The sequence below is a fragment of the Homalodisca vitripennis genome, chromosome 3 (assembly GCF_021130785.1).
Source record: "Homalodisca vitripennis isolate AUS2020 chromosome 3, UT_GWSS_2.1, whole genome shotgun sequence".
Classification (NCBI taxonomy): Eukaryota; Metazoa; Arthropoda; class Insecta; order Hemiptera; family Cicadellidae; genus Homalodisca; species Homalodisca vitripennis.
The window spans coordinates 179,393,100-179,413,240 of NC_060209.1; the positions used below are offsets into that span (position 1 = coordinate 179,393,100).

The following is a 20,141-nucleotide window of genomic DNA, read 5'->3' on the forward strand; positions in this document are numbered from 1 at the left end:
TCCACTTATCTTATTGTTGATGTGCTGGGGCGTCTGGAGCGTCTGTCATCTTCAACATCTTCTCAGCCATCTTTGAAACATTTATAAGTATAAAAATAAGTTCACTACATGGCAGCCTGGACGCAATACAGTACTGTCTACCAACACCACAGAAAGCGTCCGAGTGCTCACTTTTGTTGTGTCTCAATTTATACAATTGAATGTGTTATCTCTTGTGTTGCTAGTGGAATCAAAGATACCACCTACATACAATACCCACTTTAGTATTTCACGCCTAACATTACTTGATGTCTGTGGCAGAGTGAGCTGGACGTGATGGAGCCCACACAAGGCATGCCAGTCGAGGTGGCTGTGTCGTTCCTGCAGCGGCTGGTCAATATGGCTGACGTCCTTGTGTTTGCCAGCTCCCTCAACTTCGGCGAGCTCGAGGCTGAGAAGAACATGTCCAGTGGCGGTATTCTGCGTCAGTGCCTCAGACTGGTCAGTTCGCTTTATCTTATGGTGAAATTAAATGTTTAGTTTCTACATTCTAACTCTTTGTAAGTCATATTTTTTCAAATATTTTAACTGAAAATTTTTAATATATCAGTGTATAAATAATTATGGAACATAGAGTGATAAGCTTAAAAATACAACTAATTCTCCATGTTATGAGCAACCAATATAAAAGTGGCCTTACCAAGTTTCCCAATTTCCTCTCCTGTACTCCTGGTTTATTTTTCATGTATCATACTTAAATAAAATTTGTATCTTTAAAAAAAAATATTTTTTGAATTATAGCTATATTTATTATAAGCTATAAATTTATTCTCATCTTGTAACAACTAAATATAACATTGTATTGCATTTTTGGATATGAAATGCTAACAGTCTGTGGTACATGTCTTCATGCACATATTCTAATACAACTGTTTGTATCATTATGAAGAGATATCAATTTAGTTGGTACCCGAAGCCAGCCGTTTTTTATCATTGAGTGATTAACATTTGATTTTCCTTTTTGCACCGCATCAAAATATTGCTTACATAATCAAGTTTTTGAATTTAACAACTGCTTTAAGCATTGTTTTGAGAATTTGCAATTCAAAAATGTTAAATGTTAGTTAACCGTTAGTGAACTTGGCTATACAGTTTGTATGACTTATTGCATAAGAATTACAAAAGAGAACATTTAAAATGCAACGAATTGAATTTCTTTCTATTTTGCAACTAATATGTTGTGCTAATTATTTTTTTAAATTAATTATAATTTTTACGAAATTATAAAATATAAATATTTACTTTATTAGTTTAACACAGAATAAGAATTGATCAAAAAACTGTTTTTATATGACTTGTTGTTAATTCTGTTGGATCCACTCTGAATATTTTATGTTGCATAGGTGTGCACATGTGCTGTACGGAACTGCCTAGAGTGCAAGGAGCGAGGTCGCCCTTCACTGCCTACACAACACAACAACAAGACTGCCCACCTGCAGTCCCTCATCAGAGGTGTTCAGGCCTCCCCCAAGGTATGTTAGAGAATTAGTGGTAAATATTAAATGAATCTCATAACTCGTTCATCTTACGTTTTATACCAGCACTACTAGAAACGCTCTTTGTCCGTTATTAGAAACTAAAGTACGAGTAATATAGATAAAAAAAGGAGGAATAAAAGTATAAAGATGATATTTATAAAATTCACAGTCATTATTTCATAAATGATTTTTTTTTTCATTTACTCAATTTGTAAAAGTTAGACTAATTTTAGCCACAATATTAGGTAAAAAATCTCCAAACTCCTTTCTATAGGCTGACACCAATAAAAAGAAGATAAATAACAACTTTTCAGAGTCTTTCTCTTGAGCATTCTGTCAGTTGGCTCAGAGTTCTCTTCTCAATACGCTGTATCAAACTAACCCATAATTATCGGTCCTACAGTGACACTGTTGTTCTCATAGGAATCTAAAATTTGCAACAAAAAAGAAAAAAACTCACATTGCTCTGAGAGTGAAAGAGATTAATTTTTCAGTTTATTACCTGAGACATGGCTCCTGGGCTATGTTAGACAATTAATCTATTTAAACCAGCTGTCACTGTGGTGTCTCTTTCTCATGACTTGCAATTATTTTCCCAGTAACAATACAAATATCTCACATGTTTTCCTGTCTGTATGAGCTTATTGTCAAAAACGAAGCACAGGTGCTTTGCTGTTCTTATGGTTTCCAACTGCTGCAAGAAGATCAGCAACTATAAAATTTTGAAAAAATTAAGTGCTGCTTTATGAAGTTTGGAGATAATGTGTCTGCTCGATTAAATGTTGTTGTTTGACTTACAGAATATGGTAGACAAATTGTCAAACCAGTCAACTCCAGTGAAAGACCCAGAGAAGCTACTGCAAGACATGGATGTCAACCGACTAAGAGCGGTTATATACAGAGATGTGGTGAGTCGATTAGCTATTCTGCGGTATATAGCAGGCAATAGGGCTCATGCTAGGTTTATACAAGAGAGAGTTGTCTCATATTAAATTTAATTTCGGTATATAAAAACTTGAACTTTTATGAAATAAACCCTTAGAGCACTGAATAAAAATTCCTATATTTTCCCCTAGCATGCTATTAGCATAAAAAATAAATTTTAAATTTGTTTAAAGTTATATTTGATTTAATACTTCTGAAGTTATTATAGGAAAAAAAAGTATAAAAACGGAAATTTTTTAAAGACTTTTGCATTTTTTACAGATTAAAATGTATAACAAAACAAAACATGGAATTTGCCAATTTCAAAAATTTTTTTGTGAACAAAACACTTTGAAGCATGAGGTGTTTCAAATTGAAGTAACAATTGTTGAAATAATATAACTGTAGAAAATGTTCAGAAATAACATAAAACACGCAACTTAACACAGGAACAAGCTTAAGCACAGGTCTCGTGAACAGCACTGTCACCCTCACCACGCAGGAAATCCCGTAAGACGCGCCAGTCTGCAGGTCAGAATGGCGTTCAGTTGCTATGACAATTAGTTTCGGATCGGCAACGGGTTGGCCGAGAACAATGAATGGAGCACAGTCATTGACTGAGGTTTGGTTAACATTCTATCTCATTCTATCGGCAGTTTACGAACTATAGTTCACAACAAAAAATAAAAACTTCTATCGTGAGATTTACTGTAATACGCGTGAAGAGTCATTTTCACTGTGTGAGATTTCGCGTAATACGCGTGGTAAGGGTTAAAATTAGAATTATTATTGCAATTATTCTTTATTGTATTGAAAGTTCAATTTTCATCCAATTACAGAAAATGAATTTAGGTAGGTTTTTTCTAATATTAAAATGATTGTTCTCAATTAAAAATTATAACTCCAGCTATTTGGTTAGTTAATAAATTAGGTCTGAAGCATTTTTCCTTAATAAGTATATGTAGATAAAAATTGAATTTGTTGATCCTAAAATTAATAATATAAAACCATTTTGCATTAGTTCTTTGGTTTTGTTTGTGTAAGAAATAGACAAATTAAAACCAATTCTGAACTGGTTTTAATTCAGCAAAAATCAAATTCACGAAAAGTAGAATTGTAGTTTGATGGGGCTTGGATATTTCTTTTTTAATCACTTGAACTGCAAAACTGAAGTAAAAAAGTTGATTTTCAAACAGTTCATTAACACAATAATTGTGTTTCTGCAGGAGGAGACTAAACAAGCACAGTTCCTCTCACTCGCTATTGTCTACTTCATATCCGTGTTGATGGTGTCCAAGTACAGAGACATACTGGAGCCTCCTGTGGCAGTCCGAGCTCCCAGTCCGCCACTGCCCTCCCTGCGGACCAACGGTACTCACCCCGCCCACCCTGCCACTGATAGTCCACCAGGTGGGATCTTGTACTGATAAAACTACCCAAATCTGTGTCTTTTGCATTCCCCTACAATAATTTATAATATCAGTACAGTACTAGTAAATTACATTGTTCTGATTCTTTTATTAATAACTTAAATCAAAATTTGATTGTGAGGCTAATAAAATTATCGTTTTAATTGTAACACCCTTTTCCTACAGTTTTAGTTTTATGTTGGAAAACTACTTACATTCCTTTGAAAACCTTTCTTCAAAATACTGTCGAACAACATAAAATTGAGGAAATAACTATTTTTGTCTATAAACAAAAAATCACATACAGTATAAGGGAGTAAAAATTAGGTAAGGAATTTAGTTCCAGATTAGCCAACCAGTAATAATAAGTAAGTAATATTAATAAGTCATGAAGCAATTTAATTAATATTTTTATAACAGTTATTCAAAATTAAATTAATATTGAAGCAGTATGATATACATATTTTTCATTAGGATACAATTTTTTAAAGCCAGTCATAAGAAATTCAGATACTTTTGTTAAGTAAATTAATCAAACACTTTTTGGTACTTTGGGATTATACCGACCACACCAGTATGAAGAACACAAAAATATAAATTTATACAAACAAACATGATAGAACGAAAAAACAACACTTTAATTTCAAAATTACAAACTTAGAACGATTATCAATGGGGACAGATTCCGTTAAATGCCCCCAACGCTTAAACCTTTTTCAATGAACTTAGAACGTTATAAAACGATGTAGTTGAGTAACAGAACTAACATTCCATCAATCAACAAGCATATCCAGGTATTGCGATCGGTATTGTTGTCGCTGTTATCTTATCTTTCTCGAGAATCCCGCCGCGCGGCATCACATGATTATTTAAGTTTTCTGCACGGTATATAATTGCCTTTCCATTACAATACAATTTATATTTCTGATCAGCCCCTCTAGAATTTGATATTTTACTGATAGGTACTATCTCGAGGGATGTTTTTCTTTTGTTGACATCAGCGCGGGCTTCGGCATTCGGTGCTGCCGAAGCCCGCGCTGATAGCCGGAGGCACTCGCATTTTGGGTGGCGGAGTGTAATCAAGAATAAAAACAAGTTTTGTGTGTTTTTTCAATAAAGAGTTTAGATTTTGTTTGGTAATGTAGAGGTAAAACACGGAAGTACAACAAAGCGACACACCAGCTGAACGGGCGGCAAGACTCTGCAATCACGTTATCTACTAGACCGCTCGACTTTGACCTCTGTCTGAGGATGGGGAGGGGTTTGCGATAAGACAATTCCTGTTTTAAATTGACGAAATATTGTTCTACGCTAATCTAGTAATCAGTAGAAGCAAAATGTCAAATAACGATTCATGTCTGGGTGTGGTCGGTACAATCCCAAAGTACCCACTTTTTTTGTTTAAAGTTTGTTATTAGCAATGGATAATGTGGAAGGATAGTAGGATTTTGGACATTTGCCACTGCTATTTGTTACAAAAAAGTATAACACTGTTTTGAGGACTGGGATCTACCCTCTTCTTCAAGTGTCAAAAAACCTAATACAGTAGAGTCTAGCTAATCCAAACACGTTTAATCCGAACTTGTGGTTAATCCAAATAGGTCAAGGAGGAAATTCTTATATTTATTTTAATGATAATGCACAGTTATAGCAACTAATGACCTAAAAAATTCAAATGGATGCATCATTTAGTAAAACATACATAATAAGCGTACAGTATTTTATAAGGAGAATTTGCATACGGTACAGTACTGTAGTAGTAAATAATGTGGTTTAAGTACAATACCAAATTGGAACTTACAGGTTAAGTATGAGTTAAATTAAGAAGTGAAATCAATCAAAAACTGAACGTACAGTATTGATATTACTGTTGAGTACAATTTTAATTCTTAAAAGATATATGAATTCATGTGATAATTTTACTAAGAAATTCTTAATTCTTAAAACCGTGTTTTTCTGTCATTCCGGTTAATCCGAACAATTGCGTAATCCAAACTGGGTTCAGTCCCAATTAGTTCAGATTAACGGGACTCCACTGTACATAAAAACCTAAAAATTAAAATGTGCATCAATAGACTGGCACCCAAAACTTTAAGTGATTCCTGACTAATTAAACACTACACTATGATTGTATAGATAATAAATAAATCAAATTTAAATATTTGGCACTATGTTAAAGAGGAGGTCTACTTATAGTCAGTGTTTCGCTCTTTAAGGTAAAATTAATATATGTACACTATTGTTTCAAACACAGCAAAAATGTCTTTCTACACCAACAAGTAATTTTACTTGTTGTTTACTTCCTTATCTTTTAATGGTAAACAATTACTATCAGAGGTTACATCTACTTGATCGTGAGGTGAGTGAAATTGTTAACTAGGTTTTTGTATTTGGCAGATTGCAGTGGAGCGAGACCTCTGTTTCCACAATGGTCCCACCATGTGTACCCCCAGTTTCTACCCAATTCCCACCCCAATGCACCCCCTGCCCCTTCCCACCTTCTCCGTAACAACAATAACAATAACATCAACAACAACGGCAAAGCTATCCGGTACCCTGGGCTCTCGCGGCAAGGTCAGCCTTGGAACGTTATGTGCCACACGTACACTCTCGTTGGTTCTTGTTAGCTCCTTGAGTGAAGTTGATTGTTATCAAAATATTTACAGGATCGCTGTCATACTTTTCATTTTGAATTGTTCTTTTTGGATGCGTACCCTGATTACCTTAAAAAGGTGTTTTTTATATGTTAGTTTTATCCCAAGCAATGCTGTTACAGAGAACAAAAGGATTCTGATTGTAATTGAATAGTTTATTCATGTATAGTTAGTCTAGTTATAAAAGCCTTGAATTTAGCAACGGCAAATTACCTGTATTCTTAACAGTTTTAGCTGTCCTGTAATAATTTTTAAAGCAACTTTTTTTTATCAACAAATGTTACTTTCTTTCATTTTATGTTGAAAATATTTGTCTGGATTTCTAAGTATGAAGAGATACAAGAAAAGTATCAGGTGATTTTCCTTTAAGTTGATGTGTTCCTTTTTTGTCAATTTGTAGTATAAGTAAATACCAGGTGGAAAAGCTAAATTAGTTAAATGTTGTTAAGTGTATCCGAGTCTGTTCTAAATTCGGAGTGTATTGGATGGCAATAGAAATAAAACAACTTTATGTTGGATTTGCTTAAGAACACAAAGCAATGCACTCACTTCAGTAGCTGACAAGAATCATCTTGAGCTTATTGTTGTGATTATTTTATTTCTTTGGTGAACCGCTTTGACACACCAGTTAGCTCTGCACGAATGTCACAATGAGAGCAGAACCATAGATTTTGTTTTATTCTTGAAACCAATTTAAATAGAAATTCAGCATGATTTGTGTATATGAGGATATCAAGGAGCATGGTTAGTGCATTGATGTACAATAATTACTGGATCGCTCATCTGATGCAATGGAAACAGTCTAGCTTCCCCACTCACTTAAACGACAGATAAAACCAGGGTATGTCTAGCATGACTATCGGTGGTGTTGTGATACAAGATTATTTTATAACCAATTCCAGAGTCAACAATCCATAGCATCTCCAGAATATAGACTAAACAATGTTACTTTAAAGGAATAAGATTCAAGATAAAGGAATAGGGAAGTGGATTGCATTCTGTCACTTCAAGCTATAAGAGAGCACAATCCAATAGTTATTATACATCAGTGCTTTAACGTAAGTGAAATGTGGATTGTTTTGATCAAATTAGATGACCCAGATCCTACACACGTAATAGTTGATACGACTTGTGTGGCAGTGAACAAAAAACATAGAAGCATGATGTTTTTGACACTTTTTCACTGTGGCAAAATTTGCAGATTAATTTATTTACTGTCTACTCAATTCATCATTATTTTTAAAGAGCATGTTTAGTCAATAATTACCACAGTTAATTCTGTAGATTGTATACTATCAATAATAATTAAATAGATTTTGTAAAAGCACATACTAGACAGATATTTCCGCATGTTAAGTTGGATAGCATGAATAGTTAGGTAAACTTCCACATAGGGAGCTAAAAATCAAGAGACAAAACAGTAAATAAACTAAAAAAGTGTTTTGTTATCAGAGTCCTTAAGAAATGTATTTTTAATATCTTATTATTGGGTTGTTAGGATTACATTCGGTTTGCCTACTGGTTTAGGACTGGATTAATCCATGTAAATTATTTTTTTCCCCTCAGAGGTTGAAATTTCTGTACTTTGTACAACAGATATTTGAAATTGATAAAATGCATAAAACCGTTTTAAATACGTACTAGAAAAAATCATAAATTTGCAATATTACTTGCACTTGTAGACATTTCACTGTAATTTTAGGCAAAGCACATTCACATCACATTGTGTTTAGAATCTTTTGTGAAATAAACGTTCTAACAATTGAAATAATAAACAATAACTCTTGTAATTTTTAATTATAACTAATTATTATAAGTTTGTGTTAGTGAGATTAAAATACAGCAATTGATATTTGCAACATAAAAAGACGAGAAATGAAATGTAGTACATGGAGATATGAATATAGAAAAGGTTCAAATTACAGAGCGAGCATAACGCACATAATTAGTTGTAAAGGTTACAAGACAATCTGACTTATGTTGTGTTTGTACAGAGGAAGGAGAATGTGACGTGATAGTCGTGGACGGAAACAACTCCTCAGTATTCACAGACAGAGACGATGTTGTTGGTCCTCAGTCCATCAAGGTAATAATCGTACTTCCATTTATATAGGCCTATTTATAGTAAGAATATATTTATTTCAATTATTGAACTTTTTATAGTAAAAGCTGTCTCTTTAACTTCGTTAATCTATAATTTTAATTTACACAGGTTTTTCCTCCTTAACCTTGGAAGCGTTGACCGACCCATTTGGAGTCAATTGTGTTTTGTGCGATTGACCTTGATAAGGTTGATTCGTTTTCATTGCTGAAAGCATTATTACCGGTCAAAGACCTTTAAATTACTTAGCAATCGAAAGTATATGGGTTTTTTTAAATGTTAATGGTCTTTGATTTTGTTTTATCCTGTTTTTAGTTGAGAATCTTGATTTTCCAATGTGGTTTTGTTGTTAACCTCTGTGTAGCAGAAAATTTTGTTTGCAAACAAATTATTTTGTTCTTTGTTCAGAAATTTTGTATACAAACTGAGCAAAATTTTATCATATACAGTTGATTATAATATAATACCTCAGAATGGATGATCCTTGTAAATCAAGTGATATTTATAAACATTCTAATGGATGTTCTGATGTGGATGACTTTGTTGAGTCTGAAGTAGAAACCCTGTAAAACCTACAAAAATCAATGCACAGTTTAGAATTTGTTGTTGTTTTATATATATATATATATATATATATATATATATATATATATATATATATATATATATATATATATACACCACTTATTATTGATTGTTATGCAAAATATGACTTTGGTGGTTAGTAAACTCTTTTGGTATCTGTGATCTTTTTGGCTGAAAAGACTTAGACAAACATTTACGTTTTTGTGACGAAACTGGAAATAATTGTGGTTTAATTATTACATTTGTATACCTACAGAAGTGTTACTAGCGTTAAAATGCTATAGTAACATTAGTTTGTTCTGATGTCTTTTATTGAAACAATAAATAAATCTACAAATTGATTGATTAATCATATAACTAACTTCCTGGCAAATGAAAATGTTTGGAAAAATTAGTAAGTGGAGTACATAAGTGAGATGTTAAAGTTCTACAATTAAATTTAACATTAAAATCAACTTACAGAACCTTTCATTAAAAGAAAACTTAATAACAAAACAAATATATTTTGCTATGTTTTGGTTATTCTATGGTCATAAAAATCATATGTAATTCCCTTAAGTGACAGATGTAATATCTAGCCATTTCATTTATGATTTTTAAAAGTGTTTCTCTTTATGGTTATATTAGATAGCCACACAAATCTTGATATTATATGAGGAAAAAGAGTCATGTTCATTACTTCTCATAATGAATATTCATTTGGCCACATGCAAAAGCTCTAATCAATTTTCTTACTATTCTTCCCCTCATTTCTCTAGATACTTCATCGTTCTATTAATGTTGATTTGTGAACACCCAAACAGTTATTCCCAAAAGTGGATGAACAAGTGTCTATATAAATTCTGCAGCCATATTTAAACACTTCATTTTGTTTTAAACCTTTTGGAACACCCATTTTATGAAGTGGATGAGTGTTTTGGGATTAATCATGAATTAAATAATTATTGTTGATCTTGGGAAATTCTTTTATCTGTGTTGTAATTAGTTTTTAATTAATTAATTGATTTGTTTAATTGATTTGTATCTATTTAATATATTACTTCTTTTAAAGATCTGTACGAACTGGAGGATTGCATTGCTCTTAAAATTGAAATGTACAATATTGTGTTTTCAATGTGACAATGTATGTAATCTTTACCAGTTATAAATGAGTATCATTGAGTAAAATATGCTTCTGATAATAATAACTGTTTTCATTTTATAATTTTATGGACTATCATACAACATCCTTCAGCATCTATAGTTGTTATTTAAAAAAGGAACCTTAGATATTAACCACTCCCCTACATAACCACACCTTAAAATATTTATTTACAACACGGCTTAGTTCCCAGTTAACAAGGACAAATACAAAACTAGCAACTAGATGGTTACCTCGAATCCTGAATTCAAATCTTTATACACCAGACAGATGCCATGGATAGCTTCTGTACATACTACACTAACTAATCATCTGGCATGTACTGTTACCGCAGATGGTCTATTACTAGAAGGGATCAGAAAAAGATTGGTGTACAGTACAGAGATTTTAAATAAGCTTGTTAGTAGGATAATGAACGGTTTTGGGAGAGAGAGAGAAAGAGATTTAATTAATTTCACTTAGCTAAGTAATATGGAGCCTAACCGGCTTGTTTCAGAACAGTGACAAAGTTATCTTAATTTACCTTTAAAACCAACTCAAATGTGGATAGAAAGGGGAAGTTGTAAATTGACAGAAAAGGGTTAAATAAAAGGATGATGCCATTCACAGAAATCGTATTCACCTGCCACATGCAAAACATGGTACCATTCAATGGTACCATTGGACATGGTATGCTGATGGGAGTTTTTTTCTCCCAAAGGACTGTCACTGGGTAGACACGTTATCTATAGGTACATTTACCTAGAGCAGAAATGGAGTACAAACACAGTTCACACTCAGAGTCACATGTCATCGAGTGAGGGGAGAGAGGAAAGATGCTCAACTTGGTGCAAAGAGAGTTAAATCAACATGTTCTCCCCCAAAACGAGCTCATATGTTTTTTTTTTGTTCTATTAGGACAAGAAGCTTGAAAATTGTACCTTGTCCTATAAGAACCTTTGCGCTGCTTCTGGAGTGACAGAATATTAAGGATGGGTAAGGTTGAGGGTGAGGGACTGTCTCTTATCTAGATTTATGAAGAAGAATTTAGGGTACTAATCCCAAGTCATGTCCCCTTGAAAAAAGGGGAGGCCAGCTCTGAACCTGGCTCTAGTCAAGTCAGGCAGGGGGTGTCACATCATTATGTTGAGGCTACCAAGAACCTTTGACACTTAGGGAACGAACCCCACCAACTCTAACCGTCATCTCCCGCAGTAGACTAGACTTATCGAATTATCCTTGCACCCCAGAATCTTGACATTTGCGATTAGTGGTGTGTCGCTCCTAGACATCCGTAAGGTTGCCAGGATTTAACTGACACATCTGTTTTTGCTGTTCCTAGTGGTAGGTTCAACTGGAAGGTATAAACCAGCCAGAAGTTGAGCTCATATGTTGTCATATGATGTCATTACATGGCTATAGGAGTTGCTCAAATACTTTTGTTTCTCTGCAGCCAGCGCAGGTAGCCCATTGATTATTATATATAAAAATTCAAATATAAAACAAATTAATCTTGAACTAGTAAAACACCACATTTATTTTGCATGTAACTATTGGTTTTAAGAACAAAGCATCAAAAATTCTGTGAGGCCATGCCTACACATAACAAATATTTCCATATACATTCCCCAAAATCCTGTGAGATCATGCCAACATCCAAGAAATAATCCTGTATACATTCTCAAAAATCCTGTGTGACCATTCCTACATCCAACAGTTAATCACTTATACATTCCGATATAATGACATTGGTGCATTAGTAAGTTAAATTTAACATCAAATTTGCATCTCATAACAATTATTGTGGAGGAAACTTTTCCAAATTTTTGCCGTAGTTCAGTGATACAAAATAATCAGTAACACTATGTTTCAAGATCTACAATTCAATCTTTTCCTTAGCTGGGTAGCTAAACTAACTCTTAGGTGTTTCACATGCTCTAGTATGATTTGTTTATTTTAAGCCATATTATAGTTATGTGTTAGGTTAGTTACCTGAGGAAGAGATCAGGTGGCTGTTTTTGAAGCGTAGTGTTATTGATTTCCTTGTATCACTGAACAATGGCAAATGTCTGGAAAAAATACTGTTTCCTTCACAATCCTTCCATCATCATAAGAAATGCTTGCTAATGTAAGTTAATACTTATATAATTTATTATTATAATAGTTGTGTCACAATATTATAGTTATAATAATTTAAAACAGATATAGTGTCATGATAGTTTATTTTTGTCCATCCAATATATTATCTTATTTTTGTTATTTCAAAATATAATTTATCTCAAATTGTCACTGTTACCAACAGCCAAATACATGCTCTAGTTTCAAATGTTCCATAACACAATCCCTGTTTTGTAATCATCTTACATGTGAAAATGACATACACAAATAAAGTAAACACAATTACAATAGTGTGCAATTAGCTGGTTTATACACAACAGCACAATATTAAGTCACTGCAAGTTGGTCAGTGAAGTTGATTGTGTGCAGGCACACGCTCCATTCTCCCACTCTTGTTATGACTTGGACGACTCGAGGTTTGCGCGTAACACATCCCGACATCACGTCATCAACCAAAACACCAAGGTACCAGCCCCTCTTCCACTGATGGTACTTAAATTCTTGCACATTTTATTTGTATCTGAACACTCGTCTTTGTATTTATTGTTGTTTTATTCACGTAACATTGAGTATGGTTCTTATTTATTTTAGTTTTTATAATTTGATGTAGTGTAATTTTAAGTTAAGTATATTTTGTATTGGTAATACTCAACAGAGTAACACATCAATATATTTTTACTGTGTATTACATATTTTTTAATAATTTAATTTGTTTCTGAATATTTATACTTATATTTCAATAGTGCATGATAAGAGTGTTATTTTATTTTCAGGCATGTTGTTATTGATTATGTTCTTGATGTATAGCTTGTTAATAATAAGGAATTATTATAATTCTTTTTCTCATGCTTATTTTATACTTAGGTGTGCAACATTCTGTGAAATAATGCTAGCTATATGTGTATAAATTATTTATGTCAACTGAGATGATCTAATTTTGTTACTACATGCAACGTTAGTTTATTTTGAATCACAGTTTATTGTGTTACGATTTTATACCGTCTATTAAAACTTTTAAATCTGTTAATTGTGTCTGTAAATTGTGAAATGAAATATTCTAACACTATACGTAACTTTAGCAATTACAAACATTATAATGTTAGTTACATTTTTTAACTTATAGGTATAGGCTATGTATTATGAACCTCTATCTTGATTATTGATTGTCTGAAACCAGCAAAAGATGTTTGATTTCTTAACTGTAATAATGAAAGAACTTAGATTGTATCTACATCTGTGGATGTTGGTAGGACAGGTTTTCACCTAGGATCAAAGAATAGTGTACTCCGAATCATATGGACAATACCGTTGACCAATAACGATTTATCTGTAGTCCTTGCATCTGTGTATCTGACAAGTAATTGTGTACAGAGTATCGGGTCCGTGGAGGAAGTGATCTCGATGAACTCGCAACCAGCGTCGGATGTAGACAGCAATACAACAGACGACAACAAGAACACCAACCTGACCACTAACGATGAGAGCTGGACAGACGTCAACCTCAACGAGGACACTCAGCACGTCAATGAAGACCCCAGGAACATTCACAACATGTCGCATTTCAGAGGTAACTCTACATGTTCAGGCCTGTCTGTCAATATTTTTAGGGTCATGAGGCAAATCTGCAACAATTTCACAATTCAGACGATACGCTAAGCGGAAGGTGAAATGGAGCCAAACTCAACATTCCCTTTGAGTCACCCCTTCTCATCATAGCTGAGTTACGAGGGTCGTCCATAAAGTAACCGCCGTTTGGGCGTGGCGCGATAAGTAGTGGGGGTAGCACCGCCATTCTCACATCGGTGTGCGCAGCCATTCAGTACGCTTCTAACTGTGCAAGGGAGAGCATCGTGCGATCGCGCGTTCTTTTGTTACAACGTAAAAACATGAGCGCCATGATAGAAAATCCCGCCAAGTGTGAAGTACGTGGTGTAATAAGATTTCTGTGGTCGAAAAGTTACACAGAAGCTGAAATTCATCGTGAATTGAGTGCAGTGTATGGCCCAAACATTATGAGAGAAGGTGTAGTCCGTCAATGGGTTCGTTTTTTTAAAAATGGAAGAACGAACGTTCACGATGAAGACCGGAGTGGTAGGTCATCTCTCAGTGATGACTTGGTGATCAAAGTGGATGAGAAAATTCGCAAGAACCGTCGCTTCACAATCTCGGAACTTTCGGATCATTTTCCTGAAACCTTTTACTGTGAAACCTTAAAATGGCTACAACGAGCGATTTAAAACAAGCGTCATGGTCTTCTAACATCTGGTGTTATGTTTGTCCATGACAACGCCCGCCTTCATACAGCTCAAAGAACAACAGAACTTTTGGAAAAGTTCAAATGGGACGTTTTTGACCCCCTCCCCCCCCCCCTACAGCCTGGACCTGGCTCTCGGTGATTTCTATCTTTTCCCGTACATGAAGCGGTGGCTTGCATCTCAGAGGTTTGCAAGTGATGAAGAGCTTCAAAACACTGTGACAAGTTGGCTACGTTCTCAGGCGGCAGATTTTTTTAAAGACGGAATTTCAAAAACTGTTAAAAGATATAAGTGCTTGAATTTGTATGGTGATATGTAGAAAAGTAGAGAAAAGCTCTAGTTTTAACATTTATATAATAAACTTTTTGTATCTCAACTGGTTTATTTTTTATTTCAAAACGGAGGTTACTTTGTGGACGACCCTCGTATATATACAAGTATCGAAATGTTCAGCATCCATTAATCCTCATTATGTTGTTTGCTGTAATAAATGGTTAATTATGATTCAATTAACATTAAAAATAAATAAACATACATATCAGAGAAAACATTAAAAAAATGTATAACAATGGTATCAAATACTGGACGCTATCAGCATTAAGTGGTTTTTTCTCGTGGTCACTGAAACTACTATTAACACAAATATTAGCTCTAAATATATACAAATTGTGTTTGATTTGTTCACAATCACCTGTAAATGTAGTTATTTGATTTTGTTCACTAACTCACCATGATATGCAGTAAAAATATTATTGAAGCGGAGTTTAGTAAGATTATCTTAGTTCTTAGACATACATGGCCATTGTCATAACTAAGAGCTAAGTTTTTAAGTACAAACAACTTAAAAACAGTAATTACACAATTAAATTCTTGAAATTTTTGGCCTTGCTGTAAAGAACCAACTTCAGCCAATGGGTGTTAAACTGTAATCATCAATAATACATATCTGCCTATACAGGTGAGTTGGGAGGTAAGAGAATCTGAAGCTTAACCAATAAAATGACAATGTTACAACATTGATCAATATGGCTTTTATCACAGGTTGCCAGCTTTTTGGTAGTTTGATAGTGTTGTCTTCATTGAAGATAGTATATTTCTAAATTATTTCTAAGGTTTCTCATGTTATTGTCTGATAGTAGTGTGAAACTATTACAAGTACTTTTGTTTTACAAAATTGTATTAATGTTTTGTTTGGTGACCGTGCTTCACTATGGCTAATTTTTCTTTATCCTGATGTATTGTGTGGCTAATGTGTTCTAATATAACTTGTTTCAATACCATAACATTGAATGCTACATTCAGTACTATTTTGATATTACATAATTTTAAAATTGTACCTATTTTATCTAGTCATGCTTCACATGTAAAAAAATGGATTATATGTCCAGTTTTGGACAGATTCATTTTGATTTTTATCTAATTGTGGTACATTCTGACACCTAATTTTCACTATGTGTTTTTGAAAAGCTTTATCGATCTGTATTGTTGTGTAATGTTCTCTGAAATGATCAATTGCTTATGTTTTTTTATTCTATGCTATGCAGGAAGCCTGGACTCGGAAGGGAACTTGCAGCGGGGGGAGAAGCCCCGGGCAGAGATTAGTGTGGTGCGAGTGCCACCCAGTGACCCTCCAGTACCACCTTGCCCAGAGGAACTGCCCATCAAGAGTGTGCCACTTCCCATGCCAGTGCCCACCCCCTCCAGAGAGGCCTCCCTCACCCAGCAGTTAGAGACAGCCCTGGGTTCTGTTTGTCCTCTGCTTCGGGAAATCATGGTGGACTTTGCCCCCTTCCTGTCCAAGACTTTGGTTGGCTCCCATGGCCAAGAGCTGCTCATGGAGGGAAAAGGTGAGTAAAACAACAATTGTCTAACTAATTTTATATTTTAGGTTTAATTTGAATGATCCACATTTGAAAAATCAGAATAATTCAGTTTCTCTTCTATGTGGATGTTAGTAACTAACTAATTTGTATTCTTATTCATTTTTAATTACTAAGTAGTTTTTATAAAATGATTATTATTTTAAAACAAAATTTACCACAATTTGCTAAAATAATAGATTCTTTTTAGATTTTAGATTATTAGAGTTTTGAAGAATGATCGCTGAATTTGTTCAGGTCTGACAACATTCAAAAACAGTCATTCTGTGGTGGAGCTGGTGATGCTGCTGTGCTCGCAGGAGTGGCAGAACTCTCTGCAGAAACATGCCGGACTGGCTTTCATTGAGCTCATCAATGAGGGCAGGTAAGCCATTCAGTGTAATGTTAAAGAACAGTCATTCTGTGGTGGAGCTGGTGATGCTGCTGTGCTCGCAGGAGTGGCAGAACTCTCTGCAGAAACATGCCGGACTGGCTTTCATTGAGCTCATCAATGAGGGCAGGTAAGCCATTCAGTGTAATGTTAAAGAACAGTCATTCTGTGGTGGAGCTGGTGATGCTGCTGTGCTCACAGGAGTGGCAGAACTCTCTGCAGAAACATGCCGGACTGGCTTTCATTGAGCTCATCAATGAGGGCAGGTAAGCCATTCAGTGTAATGTTAAAGAACAGTCATTCTGTGGTGGAGCTGGTGATGCTGCTGTGCTCGCAGGAGTGGCAGAACTCTCTGCAGAAACATGCCGGACTGGCTTTCATTGAGCTCATCAATGAGGGCAGGTAAGCCATTCAGTGTAATGTTAAAGAACAGTCATTCTGTGGTGGAGCTGGTGATGCTGCTGTGCTCACAGGAGTGGCAGAACTCTCTGCAGAAACATGCCGGACTGGCTTTCATTCATTGAGCTCATCAATGAGGGCAGGTAAGCCATTCAGTGTAATGTTAAAGAACAGTCATTCTGTGGTGGAGCTGGTGATGCTGCTGTGCTCGCAGGAGTGGCAGAACTCTCTGCAGAAACATGCCGGACTGGCTTTCATTGAGCTCATCAATGAGGGCAGGTAAGCCATTCAGTGTAATGTTAAAGAACAGTCTCTCTGTGGTGTAACTGGTGGTGCTAGTATGCTCTCGGAAGTGGCAGAACTCTGTACAGAAGATTGCCAAAAACAGTGATTGGGTGATAAATTTATATTTTTACTTCTATAAGCTTTTTGACCTTTGAGCCTTTGTTATAAAGTTAACCTAGATACAAACACAATATTAATTACATTAATCTTGTTAATTAAATATTAGTGCATGTTATAATCTCAATAGTACTTCTTGGTTCTTGCCATTATTGTTTATTTTTTCATGTTTTCTTCAATTATCTTTTTAAATCTTCATGTCTTAAGTCACTCTTGCTCTACTACAGCTACATATAATTGTCCATGATTTCTAAAGTAAATACCAATCTTTTCAAAGGTTTGATGTTCAGCTTTATTTATCATCATTGCAAAAGTTAGTTGTAATGGAAATTGAGTTTTGACAAAGAAAACAGCATGTTTTTCTCTATTGTTATTAAATACAGGTAAATGTTGTTTGTAAATTATCCTGAAGAACATTTCCTCTGCTGAACACGGTTCTTAAATTCTCGTACACAAATTTGCAGTCTAAACATTTCAAACAGAACACTATAATTAATAAACAATAATACACGCAATGTTTATATCAGCTTTTGTTCATATCAGCTGGTATATTAAAAACAGATTATTAGAAAAACCTACTGTAGTGATTCAACGTTTACTTTGAACATGTAACTAATATTCCGATTTTTTATTCACCAGTGCAACTTAAGAGGTAAGTGGGGTGGAGCTCGGGTAATTTTTGTGATATCTTGTATTTTTTTCCCATCATCTTTGGCATTCAAACTTTAAAATGAGGTTCATAAAACTATCTTATTTTTTCACAGCTCATAAAATTTTCTGGAGACTTTCAAAAATTTCCATGTACGGAATTAAATACAGTATATATATATATTTGAACTTTACAGAAATCAATATATATATATTGATTTCTGTACATTTCAAATTTTTTATATTAGGCTTGATTTTTTTTTTTTTTTTTTTTTTTTTTTTTTTTTTTTTTTTTTTTTTTTTTTTTTTTTTTTTTAACGTGTACTAAGCGTATTTTGTGTTGTAGGCTGTTGTCACATGCTATGAAAGACCACATAGTCCGGGTGGCCAACGAAGCTGAGTTCATCCTCAACAGGATGAGAGCCGATGATGTGTTGAAACATGCCGACTTTGAGGTAAGCATTTGCACAATTCACTTTAGTAGCACAATTTAATTATTATTATTAGATGTTTGTGGAAAGTATAATCTAACTTAGTTCATGATAAATTAGTTTCGACAACTTAAATTTAATTCAATAAATTTAATAGACTTATCTCTATATAAAATGAGATAGAGTGTTTTAAGTGACATCTGTTTTAGTTTCAAAAGTCTTTTTTTTAAATGAGACATATTGTTTTAAGTTATGTCCGTTTTAGTATCAAAAGGTAGATAGAAAATCCATTAACTAGGATGATGTGTAATGTTGTGCAGTCGCAATGTGCGCAAACACTGCTGGACCGGCGGGAGGAGGAGCGGATGTGTGACCATCTCATCACAGCGGCGCGCAGGAGAGACAATGTGATAGCCGGCCGGCTGCTGGAAAAGATATGTAACATTCTGTCCAACAAACACGGAGCCTGGGGCTACACGGATCCCACACATGCCAGGTAACTTACCAATTACCTAACATTAACTAGTCTGCAAATCTGACATGTTCAAACCGACCCGTTTTGAAAGTTGTGAAAGTAGGATTTAACTTTCAAATAAGAGTTGTGTCTGGGACTGCTGTTTACTATTGTAGTAAACATTATGTCAACCTAGGTTTGGACATTTATGTTAACGAGAGTAGTTTGTCTAAAAGCGTAATGTAAAGATAGTTATCGCTCAATTTACATTGGTTTAAAACATCATGTTTAAAATAAACTATTCATTTATCTTATTTTAATTCATTTTTAATTACATAATGGAAAAAAGTCCATATTTTTATTCATTTTTTAAGTATAACACTAAAGAATCATTTTTTTAAATTGTATTTAAAATAAATAGAATGTGTAATCATGAAAACAATAGTTTTTTATTTAAAAAAATCAGCTTATTTATTCCCTCAAACGTACTTCAATTATTATTATTATTGAGCTTAGATTAGTGATAACAGTAGTGATTTTTTTTTCCTGGACTAACATTTATTATTACTATATGTAATTATTTACTTGTGCTTGATATGTTGTTTAGATCTAGTTTAGAGAATATAGTGTGTATGGCTAAAACTGACTGAAGCCTTTTTTCTATTTTGAAAAAGTCCTTCTTAAGATGTACTTTCCATTGTTTTTAATATGTTGGCTGTTTATTTTACTTGCAGATTCTTTTAGACAAATTAATGTTAAATTAATTATGTGTACATTTGTTGTACATTTTTTTAATAGAAGGCATTATCCTTTTTTCTCCTTTTTCAGAGACTATTGATTATAGGGAAACTTAATGCAGAGTAAGGCATTGAGT

At 34.0% G+C, this 20,141-nt stretch overlaps 1 protein-coding gene across 1 annotated transcript in view; it reads left to right on the top strand.

Moving 5' to 3' along the window:
* The window catches only part of LOC124357822 (neurobeachin-like), a 628,187-nt gene that overhangs the window by 383,902 nt on the left and 224,144 nt on the right, over positions 1-20,141 (top strand). The window contains 12 exon segments of the mRNA XM_046809880.1: positions 301-480; positions 1,383-1,511; positions 2,318-2,425; positions 3,668-3,851; positions 6,248-6,424; positions 8,499-8,590; positions 12,798-12,893; positions 13,800-13,995; positions 16,228-16,530; positions 16,801-16,927; positions 18,729-18,837; positions 19,134-19,309. Coding sequence (XP_046665836.1) covers positions 301-480; positions 1,383-1,511; positions 2,318-2,425; positions 3,668-3,851; positions 6,248-6,424; positions 8,499-8,590; positions 12,798-12,893; positions 13,800-13,995; positions 16,228-16,530; positions 16,801-16,927; positions 18,729-18,837; positions 19,134-19,309 — 1,877 coding nt within the window.